This window comes from Temnothorax nylanderi, unplaced genomic scaffold (genome assembly GCF_030848795.1).
Source record: "Temnothorax nylanderi isolate EJ_2023f unplaced genomic scaffold, tnyl_v1.0 TNYL_tig1173_pilon, whole genome shotgun sequence".
NCBI classification, from domain to species: domain Eukaryota; kingdom Metazoa; phylum Arthropoda; class Insecta; order Hymenoptera; family Formicidae; genus Temnothorax; species Temnothorax nylanderi.
In genome coordinates, this window is record NW_027250235.1 from 464 (window position 1) to 14,994 (window position 14,531).

At 33.1% G+C, this 14,531-nt stretch overlaps 2 protein-coding genes and 1 long non-coding RNA gene across 4 annotated transcripts; 2 read left to right on the forward strand and 1 right to left on the reverse strand.

Annotated features, from left to right (window-relative positions):
- Nucleotides 1–2,630: 2,630 nt before the first annotated feature.
- Nucleotides 2,631–3,915, reverse strand: LOC139786864 (uncharacterized). Its single transcript, XM_071725988.1, has 4 exons — nucleotides 3,503–3,915; nucleotides 3,207–3,380; nucleotides 3,048–3,131; nucleotides 2,631–2,940 (listed from the first exon to the last, which is right to left on the reverse strand). Exons 1-4 carry the CDS (start codon nucleotides 3,644–3,646, stop codon nucleotides 2,902–2,904), a joined length of 441 nt encoding a protein of 146 aa, XP_071582089.1. The 5' UTR covers nucleotides 3,647–3,915; the 3' UTR covers nucleotides 2,631–2,901.
- Nucleotides 3,916–4,361: 446 nt separating this feature from the next.
- On the forward strand, nucleotides 4,362–5,110 carry LOC139786866 (uncharacterized). The gene is made up of 3 exons (XR_011722446.1): nucleotides 4,362–4,550; nucleotides 4,621–4,754; nucleotides 4,835–5,110. It is a non-coding gene; the product is annotated as an uncharacterized lncRNA (long non-coding RNA).
- A 2,046-nt stretch (nucleotides 5,111–7,156) lies between these two features.
- LOC139786865 (uncharacterized) lies at nucleotides 7,157–12,283 on the forward strand. 2 transcript variants are annotated; one of them, XM_071725989.1, is made up of 7 exons: nucleotides 7,157–7,253; nucleotides 7,369–7,641; nucleotides 10,031–10,619; nucleotides 10,701–10,797; nucleotides 10,922–11,021; nucleotides 11,093–11,147; nucleotides 11,520–12,283. In XM_071725989.1, the coding sequence occupies exons 2-6, from the start codon at nucleotides 7,518–7,520 to the stop codon at nucleotides 11,134–11,136; spliced, it is 954 nt and encodes a 317-aa protein (XP_071582090.1). In that variant the 5' UTR covers nucleotides 7,157–7,253; nucleotides 7,369–7,517; the 3' UTR covers nucleotides 11,137–11,147; nucleotides 11,520–12,283. The 2 variants fall into 2 exon arrangements, 1 of the variants encoding a protein (XP_071582090.1); XR_011722445.1 differs by lacking the exons at nucleotides 10,031–10,619; nucleotides 10,701–10,797; nucleotides 10,922–11,021; nucleotides 11,093–11,147 and having other exon boundaries at nucleotides 7,182–7,253.
- Nucleotides 12,284–14,531: the final 2,248 nt, after the last annotated feature.

Below are 14,531 nucleotides of genomic sequence, written 5' to 3' on the forward strand. Positions count from 1 at the left end.
CGAATATTTTATGAGATTTTGTAGTAAATTGTAGAAGTTGTACATTCTTGTAAAAATTACAACTATTTAAAACTTCCTACAACATTCTACGAATATTTTAATGAAAATTTTATAGTAAATTGTAGAAGTTGTACATTCTTGCAAAAATTACAATCATTTAAAACTTCGTACAAAATTCTACGAATATTTTTATGATCTAAATGCAGTTTGTTGTAGAAGTATAAGAACATGTTTATAAAGAGTAACCCTAAAATTGGACATTTTTAGCCCATGGCCCTCAAATTTCGAGGGCCCCCAAAATAGGCTAACAATAATATATTTACAACTTTCTACGTTTTTGTACACAACATACAAGTTTGCATGACATAAAAGGCGCTATACGATTTTTGTATCAGTATATTCCCTGTAATACGTGGCTAATATTTTTTCAGCATTATGAGTCCATAAAAGATTTGATACATTTTTATATTTTCATAAAAAGTTACAATTTGTATTAAATTATTAAAAAAATCGTAAGAAATACTTATAATTGCCTTTTTACTTTGCACATTTCTACACACAACAATTCATGGTGTAGTTGACGTACTTTTATCCTAATACTTAACTTATCTTTACTTGTGGAAGTGTTTTTATTACAACATAGAGAAAATAAATAATTGCAAGTTGTTTTATTCACATTATAATACATATGACGATTATACAGTCTAATTACTATATACAAAAATATGTTTTACCTATTATCGTGTAAAACACCATAGGGAATTTTTTACTCACATTATTTAAACTTATCTATTTGCATAAATATACATGGCCTGACTAAATTTGCTGGCTTATGTACTGTTAAAATACTATTAGTGACATCACATTCCTTTATATGCTCAATAGGGATCAAAGAAAATGTTAAATTGAAGTTCTTAATCTAAAGTGGTTTATAAATATATTACTTTTTCCACATTTCCGAATTTTATCAAACAAATTTTATGAATTTGACCAATTTAACCATTATCTAATTGCACAATTGAATCATTTAGTTTTCTTGCAGCGTTGTTGTTGATAATAAATTGTTTGTATATCTTACATCATTATAAATAAGTTTATCAAAAGACAAGCACTTTTCTACTGGCTCGTTAAGTAGTTCTATTTCCTCTTCTGTTAAATGGCAAATTTTTTCCAGAACCTACTAACACAGAATTGTCATACAATTTTACGGCTGTTTTAGTCTTGTTTCAAACAAAGAGTTACAAAATTCATTTACATGATGACTTATGGTTGTTTTATCAGAAAATAACAGTTATATTTGAAATAATAATATTCTTTTTGTAAACTGAGGTATAATACGAGCTGGACTATGTTTATTTTTTAATAGTAATCTGTTCGCATTTTCAAATGCAAATGCATATGTGCCCATAGTGGACCAAAATTTTCAACGCTTTTACATGATGTAATAATAAATGAACATTATATGTCATTATCTCTTTACCGTAAGTGATTGCAATTTGACACAATTTAATAAGTAACGACTTTGCCGTGGCAAGTGCAGTCTGTGTTATTGAATCTTGTAATAGAATATTAATTGCAATTACAAGAAGTGACAAGTGTCGCAAATATTTGTTGGTAATATTCCGCGTAAACAAGGAAGCGAATAAATAAAAGCCAGGATCGCCACTCTGATGCTCTCCATAACTTTCGTTCTGTCAAAAGGTCTTGGTGTTCTCGTTATTATTTTTGGTAGTGATATGGATACAAACGTATTATTAATTATGTCCATTTTATAAGAATTGTCCAATATAGTATTTTTATTCACTGAGTAAGAATCGTTTCAGTTATTTGTCGTATTGCACCTAATAACACAGAATGCATATAATCAGGCGGTGAAGAATCTGCCAAATCAAAATATTTTAAATTCATTAAAAAAGACGGTCCTTTTATTACCAAAATTGTCCTCAGCAGTAGCAGTTTCTAATGTAACACTTCTCTTCATTAATTCTTTTATATCATAATCAGATCTAAGTACTGGATATTTATAGAAATTGGGTACTTTGCAACATTATTAATTCGCTCTGTTGGGTGCAAACAGTATGTACATCCAAATGAACCGTTAAATTGCTTCATATTTAACATTTTACAACGAGCAACCGAATCAACAGAAGATAGTAATGGAAAAAAATTTAGATGTAACATCCTTTCCTCTATAATTCCACGAAATTCCTACTGTGGACAACTCATTTGCTTGCTGAACAAAAATATCGCCAAATACATTCATGTTAGGTTGTGATTTATCAACCCATAATCCAGCTGGTATTATATATTTTGTACGAATATGTGGTGGCAATTCATTTATCATTATGTAATAAGGCCATATAGCTACTTTAGAAGTATCTGCTAGTTGGCACCCATCAGTATTAATATGTAAGATAGATTTAATTCATCTTTTAAACATTTATTTTTTTTATACTTTTTACCATCAAAAATATCCTCTAACGCTTTATCATTCTTTTTTTTTTCTTGTAAATCTATAGTTAAGATGCTTTATTACGAATTTATTTGATAATAACTTTTTAAATTGATCTTTAAATTGAACTGAACAAAGGAAAATGTTGCTTCTTTTAGATTAAAATCCACACTCACAATTGTTTAAATTTCGGATAGACTCTTTAATACCTAAATATTTCGTACAATGTGGACAATAAACATGATAAACCGCGGATGTAATTTCTGGCGAAAAATATTTATGTAAGTGGAATTTAGTATCTGGTACTATTCGCTCGCCAAATATTACGTTTATCATTTTTAATATATCTGTGATCGCTGTCCACGGTAAAGAATGGCGCAGTCCTATTACTAAAGTCATCAATAAAACTTCGCCTTTAGATGTAGTTGTAGATGCCCCCAAGTGTTCTTCTAAGAATGATATTCGTCATGTCCCACATTTTCTTCACTCTAAAATTAAAAACGTTAGATTGTTTTTGTGAATGTTGTATAAAGTAACATGAAAACATTTTTAATGCTAAGAAAAACACAAGCACATATACCACAAAATTACGTACTTGATTTGAATTTTCCCTTTCATCATCAATGTCAATATCAGATAAATTGGCTCCAGAATCACTTGTACTCAGAACATCGTCTAGCTGTAAAAAAATGTTCTCATCATTTATACTCTAATGTAGATTAAAAATTACAATTATAATAAAATAAAATTTTACATTAGTTTCAAAATAGATTGTATCATCAATATTTTCTTCGATAACCTCATTATTGTTATTATTATTGGCATCATAGAATACAGATTCTTCATATATTCTTGAAGAACTAGGTTCATTGATTTTATTATTAGAAGACTCTTCAAGTGTACATAAATCGTGATCAAATGTTGATATCTGGAATTGAATGTATAAGTGTGTCATAAAGGCAATTATTTTCTTGATGAAAAAGCAATAAAGTAAATGTATAAAAATTGCATAAATGTATAAATTTTGAAACATTTTATAAAACAACTTACTTGTTGATTATTCTGTGAGTTATTTGATTGCAATAAGTCCAAGTCAGAAAGATCAACTTTCTTTCTTCGCTTTACGGTAGACCGCGGAATGTCTCTTGTACTTCCAGGTTCTAAATATCTTTTATATGGTCCTCTTTTTGACATTTTTAATGGCTGCGTTCGTCTTGACGTTGTAAGGCTGCGTTCTTAGGTTAAGATTTACGAATGTCGGTGAAAACGTATGGATCACGGATCCTCCGTGGTATGGATCTTAATGGCTGCGTTCGTCTTGACGTTGTAAGGCTGCGTTCTTAGGATAATATTTACAAATGTCGGTGAAAACGTATGGATCACGGATCCTCCGTGGTATGGATCTTAATTGCTGCGTTTGTCTTGACGTTGTAAAGCTGCGTTCGGAAACGTCACCCGGGTACACATGGGTTCACACGGTACACTCATATGCACTCGGGTGACGTTTCCGAACGCAGCCTAAGGCCGCGAAATGACTGTGATTGGTGCTGCTTTCGCGCGTTCCGTTCTGTGCTGTGAATTTTCGCACGCGTAAATATCAATAATTAGTTGTTGTTAACTTGTCTATTTGTGTGTATTACGGCTGTGGTCCGATATTCACATTGCCAGTACTAAAAATCTGTAATGTATACATGATGTAAACTTATAGATTTTCAGTACTGGTACAGTCGTACAGTGGTGTAGTGAATTGAATATATATCGGAACGCAGCGTGCGTTACACTCCAGTGACTCAGTGTTTAATTGTTTTAATTGCAGTAGTTTACTTATAAAGTTCGCAGTTATTTACCATATTATAACTCTGAAAGAGGTTATAATTAAGTGGACATGATGTGGGCATACGTGTACGTTTTAAATACAAAAAACAAGAATACGTTTCTGTAGACGAGTTGCTTAATTTTTCGTTAGAATCGTACGATGAAAACAAAAATTTGTACGAAAAGAAAGTTTTCTTCTGGCAAAACAAAGCCAATGAATCGCCACTTCCAGTGTACGTTATGACGGAATTGATATGTCATTTGACGTCACTGTGCTATCTGGGTATTTTTGTACATAAAATTATTTTGTGGTAATATCAAATGCAAATTTTGGAAAATCTAATTTTTTTCAGGTAGTTTACCGCTTCTTAAGACACAAGTATCTAAAAAGAGACCTGTTTTGCCAAAAATTCGTTATTCCGATCTTAATGCAAAATACGAACCACCTGAGAATGAAGTGAATAAACACGTAAAAAGAAAGTCGAAGGTAAATTAAGTATAATAATTATAAAATAAGGTAAAAAATAGTTTTAGTATTATATTTATAAAATAAATTCTTTATTTTAGAAAACAGATGATGTTATTAAAGCAAGGAAAGAGAAAGAAAGTAAAATTATAAAAGCACATATAGACGCTGAGAAACAAAAAGTAAAAAAAAAGCAAGAGGTACGTATATGAATATGAAATTGGAAGTATTAAAGTGTTTATAATGTGTTGTAATGTGTAATGTTAATAATAATAATTGCCTGTTATCTCCAACTAGGACATAGGGCCTCGACTAAGCTTCTCCAACGGGTTCTATTCCTCGCCTTTATCCGTGATCTCCATATCTTTTTGATTGCTCCTGCCTCCTCTTTAACTGTTTTCTTCCATGTTGTTTGCAATTTACCCTTACACCTGCTTCGCGTACTATATACCCCGTGGATTCTATTCAAATGCCACTGTCAATATTTAAAGTAAAAATATTGTTAACTTAATAAGTAACAGATAGGTAGTAGTACTCAGTATTAATAATAATTATTTTGAAACATTTTTCAAATGTAACATGTTGAACAATTTTAATTGGTCAATATATGTGTAGGGGAGACCGGGGCTAAAAAGTCTACGGGGTAAGTACGTCTAATCAAATATCTCGAAACCTGTATATTGTGCGAACTCGCTATTAACACTGTAAACGCTGCTTATGGTACCCATGTGACCAACGGAGTTTCGGCAGGTTACCTGCCGTGTTATGATTTTTACGAGGGCAAACGTGTTTTCGGAAGGTGAAAGTGAAATTTTCTGCGCGTGGAAATTTTGTAATATCTGCAATAATATTTGCTCTCCAAATCTCGAAGTACGTGATTATAAAGAGTAATGCATGCTGAACACGAATCCAGTGTAGTTTTTTCATTATCGTTGATGTCTAATATTTCATGGGCGATCAAACCTGAAACTTGTGTTTGGGGCTAATCAGTCTACAAGCACCCGGGGCTAATCGGGCTAATCTCATCACTGTGGCGCGTCGGGCGCACGACTTCAGCTCACGGCGATTTCAGGTTAGGTTTCCCTCGAGCGTGATTCTGTCTTCCCTTGCACGTGCGTCAGTTTGTGTAAGAGGGAAATGGTACGCACGTATCGTCGCAAAACGGGTGTTTTGGCCGACCGAAAAGATGGCGGACCGTTGTTTTCGAGATCGCTCGCGCTCACGGCACGTCGGCGAGGTACGGCGAGGCACGGCACGGCTCTGAAATCCCGCGATTTCCGTGCGAGAGTTGACATGCCGCGCGCGCGGTAGATCGTCCCGACTCCCGACCGCGGTAAATTGTTGTTGTTGGTCCTTGTGTCAGTGACAATCGCGCGTGCGACCGCATCGTCCAGCGTTCGCCGCATCGTCTCGGCGTCATTGTCGCCGCCGTTGTAGTGGTGGTGGTGTCGGTGGTGGTCATCGTCGTCGTCGTCGTCGTCGTCGTCGTCGTCATCGTCGTCGTCGTCGTGGTGGTCGTCGTCGTGGTGGTCGTGGCCGTTGTCGTCGTGGTGGTCGTGGCCGTCGTCGTCGTGGTGGTCGTGGCCGTCGTCGTCGTGGTGGTCGTGGCCGTCGTCGTCGTCGTCGTCGGCGCGTCGAGGAATCGGCGCGAGGACGCCGTCGAGTCGGTAAAATGGTCGCGCTCCACCGCGAGCTTTTCCAACCCCCCTGTCGCTATTTATCGCTCCCCCGCGAGAAACGCGGCTTGGTTATGTTGCTCGAGGGTCCGCGCTGATCCTATGGCACCGGAACGCCGTCACGCGTGTTCCCCGTGGTTGCCCGCGTTGACAATGTGACGTGCCGTTGGGGAGTTTACGATTTGGTTAACCTCTGTATTCACGTGCCTAAATTGTTTTATGGAATAGGTAAACAATTATTTTTTAATAATGTTTCGCATAAAAATTTAAATAAATTTTTATATTTTTCTCTTAAAAAACAATTATTCAAATGTATCCTATCATTTTTCAGGATTAGATGTACGTATATGTATTGAAAATGCAGTGTGACCGATTAGCCCCCGGGGGGGGACCGATTAGCCCCGGCATTTTTGAGATTTCAATTTTTCCACCGTTGTCGTTTTTGCTCTATACCGGTTAAACAAAGCGACGTAGATAAAAATTTCCTTAATAAATTTTGTAGCTAAAGGTTCACTCTTTACAGTGGTATACCACATTTAACTTCAATTATTTATTTTGTTGATAAAAATCGGCACCGAAAAAAACCAGACTGTTTAGCCCCGGTCTCCCCTATAATTGCTTTTATAATGAAAATTGTTATTGAAATTGAAACAATTTTGATAAAATTATTTGAAATAGTTTTGTTATTAACTAAAACATAAATATTAATTTGTATAAACAATCAGAAATATTTAACTTAAAAATTAATATTTCATTAATTATATTTTATGTTAAACAATCTTTTTCATTTTAGAATGTCAGCTATGGCAACAGTAGCAAATCTGACTCAGATCAATTATTATTGGTAATAAATTTAAATATATTTTGCTATGCTACACTGCTTTGCTATTTATTAATAAGTATTATTAATTTTGTCATTATTTTGTTTGTTAATATTATTCTTACGTTACATTTTTTAGAAATCTACATATAATTATAAGCTGTTGGATATCATTTCTGCTATTGACGATGCTGAAACAGTAAATAAAGTAATGTGTTTATTCAGCGATTATCAAATATGCTTAGCAGAACGTGATGAATTAAAAAAAAATTAGATGACGCACAAGAAATGATAAAAATTTTGACGGATACATGTGACAATTTCAAACAAACTAATGTTGAAAAGGAAAATTCACAGAAATTGGATGCAATATTAAATCTGCTCAAACAAGTAGCCGATTATATGTTTCCTGGTAAGTTATATTCAATACGTGAAACTCTTACTTAAAACACCTATTGTAGACGGAGACTTAACGTAAGTGCCCGTCTACAATATGTGTTTTAATTCCTAAGCCCTAAGAATTGACCAATCACAGTCAATTATTCTCCTCAAATTCAACTGTGATTGAACAATTTCTTAAGGCTTAGGGCTTAAAACACCTATTGTAGACCGGGACTAATCTGTTTTGCGCCCATGAGGTAAAATATTCGAGCGCCCTTTTGTAAGATGTGACGTCATCCTTTTTTGAGAAGTTATAATTATAGATCATAAAAAATTGCAATAATCATTATTATTATCATGTAGAGTGTCCCTGCACTCAGCCAAAACTGGTACAGCAGCTTTAATACATGAAAACAAGTCGAAAATGTCTTATGTTTAAATCCCAATGGTTTCGGAGTTATCGAGTCTTGAAGTTGCTTTTGTAATAATAAATCATAAATTGTTTAGGGCCAGTTTTTCAATAGTCGTTTAAACTATAGTTTAGCTAAAGTCACTCTTCCTCTTTTTCTAAAAGGGATAGTTATGTCCATTTCTACCAATGTAAATTAACTTAATCTCGGTTTAACTTAGGGTAGACCGGGGCCCGTTGTCACACGGGGCACGTTGTCACATCGGCTTTATTTAAAAAACTAATAACCAGAGGGCAGCACCCGTCATTCCCAAAACGTGTTAGTGTATGCCCATCTTTGGTGTGTTTACAGTGTTGAGATTGCTCCAGCCGTGTTGACGTAAAATCAACTTGAAAGTTTTTTGCGACCGTAAGTAAAATTTTATTGTCTAATATTCAACGTACTGGACATGAAGCTTATGTTTTTTCAGAATAGACCTTTATATTATCTTAAAGTATGTACTTTTACCTACCGCGTGCAATACCTAACCTTATGAATATCTCAAACGTGTCGGCCATGAGGCTGTTTGGAGTAAAAAAATGCCCTCGGGGCACGTTGTCACTAATTTTAATGTCATAGGTGCAATTGGGATATGGTGCGCTCCTACAAACGGAAAACTGCGAGAGCCGCAGTAGTCGATCTAGAAGTAATTCGTCTTGCTGTTAACGATCAATAAGTTGCGCATTCGAGTGGAATTCTTGTATTTAGATTAAGACGAAAATTTCGTGCTTTTTGTACTTTTTTGAAATAAAATAAATGTTTCTGTGAAGGATTTTACTTTTTTACATTGCAGCGCACTATAATATATTGATATTTACGTTGAATACAGTTTAGATAACATTTTGCATGCAATTACATTTGATGTGACAACGTGCCCCGTGACCGGGGCACGTTGTCACAAGCGACCTGTCGTTATTTATTGTTATGTAACAACTATAGAGTAACAATCACACAAAATTCGACACTGTCCAATTGAAGCTGAGGGTTCACTCGAAATTTTGGCATATCACAGTACTCTCAAATATTGAATGTAAAAAATACAAAAAATATTGAAAAAAATGTGTGACAACGTGCCCCGGTCTACCCTACTTTTTATTTTTTTCTAGTTCTTAAAATTAGAAAAAGATAAAAAATTAATTAAACCAAGATTAAAGTTAATCTACAAGAGTAGAAATGGACATTAGAAAGAGACAGTGTCGAGTTGAGCTAAGATTAAAATTAAGCGACTATTGAAAAACTGGTCCTTAATGTTCTTTAATGCTGTTTAATGCTTTACAAAAGGTGCTCTACCAGAATGAGATTCACGATTCAAAACAACTGTGGCAACTGACACTTAATGCTTAATGTAGAGCAACTTCAATACCTTATAACTTTGGAACCGTTCAGATTCGGACATATGTTTATTAGACATTTTCGACTTGTTTTTGTGTGCTAAAGCCGATGTACCAGTTTTGGCACTGATACTACGTTTACGCGGAGTAAATTATCGTAAGTTACTACAAAATCCCATTTACGCGAAGGAATTATCGTAAGTTACTACAGAAGTAACGCTCGCGTAAACGTAGTATGAGTGCAGGGATATCCTATATTTCATGATCTTAACTCCTAATCAAGCGTCTATAAAAATTTTGCAAAATTCATAATTTTAAAAATTAATTTTTTCGCTATCCCTATCATTCTTTCTATAATTTGTCGCCCCTAAAAATTGCCGCCCGGACTATAGTCCGGGGTTATAACCCCCTCAGCCCATGCGTTAATTGGCACTGAAAACAGCTTAGTCAAAATGATGTCAATATGACATCAAACCGTCATTTATCATTACTTTCTCTGTTCTACCGGGAATACAGGCAAAATTCGGTATTATTTATGTGTTAATTTATCGATAATAATCGAAAATAATATTTTAATTCATCGATGAATTATTATATATGTATATGTGATTTAGTAGCCATTTTTCATCCCAAATTACAGTTAATACACTTTGTACGGAGACAAAGGATAAAGAATTATTAGAATTAGATTCCGATACGGAAATTGTATCAGATGCAGATAAATCTTTGCATAAAGATACCGACAAAAATAAAAGCAGTCCATCAATGCTCGACTCTAGACCTCTAAGGAAGAGATCTCGACTTGCATTATATCCAGTCAAGAATGCAACTGTTATTGAAAATAGTGCTACAACACTAGTGAACAACATTAGTGAAATTTCCGAAGATGAAGTGATAGAAGCCAGTCCTACACAAAGAAGTGTTGCATCAAAACTCAGACAGTTTTTAGAACTCAAGAGAAAAATTCCTAAAAAGTGTATAGATTTTAGATTATGTCCTTCACCTAAACATACTTCTACGCAAATGGAAAATATTAATACATTGAAAGATAAAATTAACATAAGTTATCTTTCACCAATAAAAATGCATAACAAGACCGATATCAAAGACAAAACTTTTTATCTGCCTGCAGAACAAACTGCAAATAAAAATGAAATGGACAATTTCAATTTGGATGACATAGAAAATAAGCCACATAAAAAAAAGATGTTATTGGATAAGTTTAATGTGTAAATATCACTTCATAATTGTGATAATGTGTGTGTGTGTGTAAGTTGCTTTTATATATCTAATGAAAACATTATTTACAGATGGTCAAAAAGAAAGGACATTTCAGAGCAACTTAACATGCGATGTAAAGCTGACAGAGCAAAGTTAAACGGCTGGGATTGCTGGGAATGCAGAGAAGTAATGCAATATTAACAGTATAGTTATATGAGATATAAATAAATAAAAAAATAAATATAAATAAATATAAATAAATATAAATATTTTTCTCATAAAAAAGTAATTCATGATATCTGATTTTCAGTATTATAACAATTTGTCGTTGTCAAAAAAAGAATTGAAAAAACGGAAGAATCGATGCTCGCGACATCGACGTAAATATGAGCGACCAAATACACCAGAAGGTATAACATTTTATTTTATTATCACTTTTTTATGTAATACTATATGTATAATAAATATAATCTTTTTAAAGGTTTTTGGGATCCGGTTTTTCCTGAGACATTATCAACTTATTGACAGAATAAAAGGTGAATTATCATCATATGACGTTATCATAATATGACGTGTACAATTCTTTGTTAGGGGAGAGTGGGGTAATTACGAATACCTAAGCGAAAAATCAAATAAAACAAAACCTGAATCAGAGACTAGTGTGTTTATTGCTTGTTATCATACTGTAACCAATCAGTCATAAACTTATATTATCAACTCCGACAACTCCTATTATTCCTCATCAATTTGATGTCACTTTGACATTTTGACTAGGTTGTTTTCATTGATATACTTAGCAGACTCATTACAAAAAAAAAGGATTTATTTGTATTTTTTCTTGTATTTATAATTGTATTTATAATTGTATTTATAATTACTATGATATATTTTATAATTTTCTTTAATAGATACAAGCCGAGATAAACGAGATACACCAAAGAGTAATAAAGATGAGCAAATTATCTGTGAAATACCTGATGTTCATATATCTGCAGATGTATATAATAACATAATGAGAGAAAAGGAACCTAGCTCCTTTATTACTAATATGTCGTATGCAGTGTAGGGACCAGAGGTGTTGGCCAGTCGTTGCGTTCGATCGCAATCCAACGTGGTAGAACCTGAGTTGACTCCAACTAAAAAATATGGCATTCTTAATGAGTTTGAAAAATGGATGCGGATCAAACGCAAAATGCCACAAATGTTAATTGACGAACAATTACATCGTTCTAAAGTTAACAAGTACTTCAATGGTGCAATAACTGCCGCCCGCAAGAAAATCAACTACAAAATGAAAGGAACATTGAGCCAAAAAAAAGCAGTTGAGAGTAAAAGAGCAGAAACAACGAAGGCGAAATCAAATAATCAAAAACATAAATTGGACAGTGGAATAAAAAAGTTTAAGACAACGAAGGAAGAAGAAGAAGAAGAAGAAGAAGAAGAAGAAGAAGAAGGAGAAGAAGGAGAAGAAGGAGAAGGAGAAAAAGAAGAAGAAGAAGAAGAAGAAGAAAAAGAAGAAGAAGAAGATGCAAGTGATACGAGCGAGGAGACAATAAGCGATAAGACAATTGACTATGAAACATTTATCAAAAACAAAAACCAGCAGTCAAAAAAACAAAGTAGAAAATAAGTGATATAATTAAATGATAAGAATTAATAACACTAATATATATATGTAACAATTTTATTGCTTACCTACCTGATACTTATTAATACACTTATTATAATAATACTTACCTATTTGAATAAAAATTTAAAATTTGGATAATTAAAATTACTTTTTAAGAATAAGAAAAAATTATATTTAAATTATATTTATTTTAAAGTCCTGTATTTATTTATGTTTGTGTAACACTTTCCGTTTTAAATATCATGAATTTATGTGAATTGTATAATATAACAGTGTTTTTTTAACATTTAATTAATTTTATTCGTCATTTAGATTATTTACATAGTTAAATTGTTTTGTAAAAGTTGTAAATAAATTTTAACAATATAGGTCTGTTTCTATTCTTGCACTGCTGAACTAGTGCACACTGGTGCAAAAGTTAAAGTGACAAGTATATTTTGTTTCACTCTAACTTTTGCACCAGTGTGCACTAGTTCAGCAGTGCAGGAATAGAAAGAGACCTTATTATGCATAGAAAGTTGCAGATTTCAGCATAGTTCGATGTAAAAATGTCGAACACATATCGCATACTTACATCTAAAAAGTTGTAGTTTTGTCATAAAAATTTCTACGTAAATTTATGAAATACTACAAACATGGCCCAAATCGCGCACTTTTGACGTGAAAATTACGTAAAAATAGTTTGAAAAGTTGTAATTACATTAGAAGAAATTGTAGTTTTCACGTAATTATCGCGTAAAAAATCGGAAAATTATTTCCACCAGGGGATAGCCACGCACACTAATGCCACGCTCCTCTGTCCGTGTACGCTCGGCGCAAAGAAGGACAGAACACGATCGTTGTCTCCTTCTCTCTTGTGCTATGACGTCGCTATGCCAGTGCCGGCTATGCCGGCACATATTTCAGATCTCGCGATTCTCCGAATCTCGAGTTGGCAAATCGATGGGCGACGTTATTTATTGTAAACTTAATCTTTTCTTATAAAATATCGAGATATATGTCAATCATTCTGTCGTTATTCACTGATATATGTATAATCAATTTCAATTGTGAATAATATGTAAATAAAATGTCTAAAAATATAAAAATTACCAAATGCAATGACATAAATCTTTATAAACATAAAAAGTTAAAAGAATTCTCCGTTTTTTTTTAATTTGCAGACCTTGAAATATTTGTTTTGATTAAAGTTGAACTTTGCAAATGTAACAATGTATAAAAATCCACTCTTGGCCAACATGCACGCTGTTTTTTTTTTAATTTCTTACATAACAAACCAACATTAACTTTAATATGATAATATTATCTAAATGTAAATAATAAAATTAACTATTAATTCTGAATAAAAAATTATAGCTTGTAGCTTGTATTTTTACTTATTTAATTTATTTTGTATTTATATACAACGTGCATACTGTTGCTCAACGGAAACCGCGAGAAGGTGGTGGTCTTTTCCGTCAGGAAGGAAATGCAAGGAATTGTTAATTTATTATTTGTTATTAATATTTTGTTAGTAATTATATACAACCATTAGGTAGCAAATAGTACAAAATAATTTCAATATTGAAATCATTGTAATAATAAAAAATCAATTTTTTACATTTCCTTGTGTATGTGTGTGTTTTATTGCACATAAATTCTTAGCACTATTTCTTTGGCAGATTTCTTGTATGTTTTTATAAGCGTGCAAGATTTTCATAATATAACATTGAACATTTTCAATCTGCAAACGAGAGATGATATCATCCGCAGCATGTAGCTTTAAAATACTGTCTTTTGTAGCAGTCCAGCCTACGAATGGTCCACAATCATATAAAATGTTAAACAGTTTTCTCGAACGGTTAAAAAAACGATATGCCCGTGCATCATTAATTTGTTAAGGTATTTCTCACATCCTAAATCTCATCCAAAAATAAATATATTTAAAATTTTGAAATCTTTTTTAAAAAAAATGCTGTATCAAAAAATTTTTAATGTTCCTAAAAAAATGTATGTAACATACTTGGAAGTAAAATTTTGTATATACAGGACAAAGGCTATGGGGCACAGATTTGGAGATGGAGAGAGAGAGAAGAATGTGAAAGAATACAAAAGACGTATATAAAGTGGACCCTAAACCTCGACTCCTGTACACCGGACTATTTAGTTTATAGGGAAACGGGGATAGTAAAGCTAAGTTCAATTGCGGGAAATAGAGCAGTGAGATTTGAGGAAAAGGCTATGAGGGAGGGAGAGAGATAATTGGTAATAGAATGTGTGAAGGAAAAAGAGAAGGAGGGACAAAAAGACA

Bases quoted from the DNA above. Each gene is read 5' to 3' on its own strand.
- LOC139786864 (XM_071725988.1), bottom strand. From the start codon at position 3,646: ATGTCAAAAAGAGGACCATATAAAAGATATTTAGAACCTGGAAGTACA. The intron at 3,381-3,502 runs GTAAGTTGTTTT...ATTCAATTCCAG, and splicing joins ACTCACAGAATAATCAACAA to ATATCAACATTTGATCACGA. The intron at 3,132-3,206 runs GTAAAATTTTAT...ATTTTTTTACAG, and splicing joins CAATCTATTTTGAAACTAAT to CTAGACGATGTTCTGAGTAC.
- LOC139786865 (XM_071725989.1), top strand. From the start codon at position 7,518: ATGATAAAAATTTTGACGGATACATGTGACAATTTCAAACAAACTAAT. The intron at 7,642-10,030 runs GTAAGTTATATT...CCCAAATTACAG, and splicing joins AGCCGATTATATGTTTCCTG to TTAATACACTTTGTACGGAG. The intron at 10,620-10,700 runs GTAAATATCACT...CATTATTTACAG, and splicing joins TTATTGGATAAGTTTAATGT to ATGGTCAAAAAGAAAGGACA.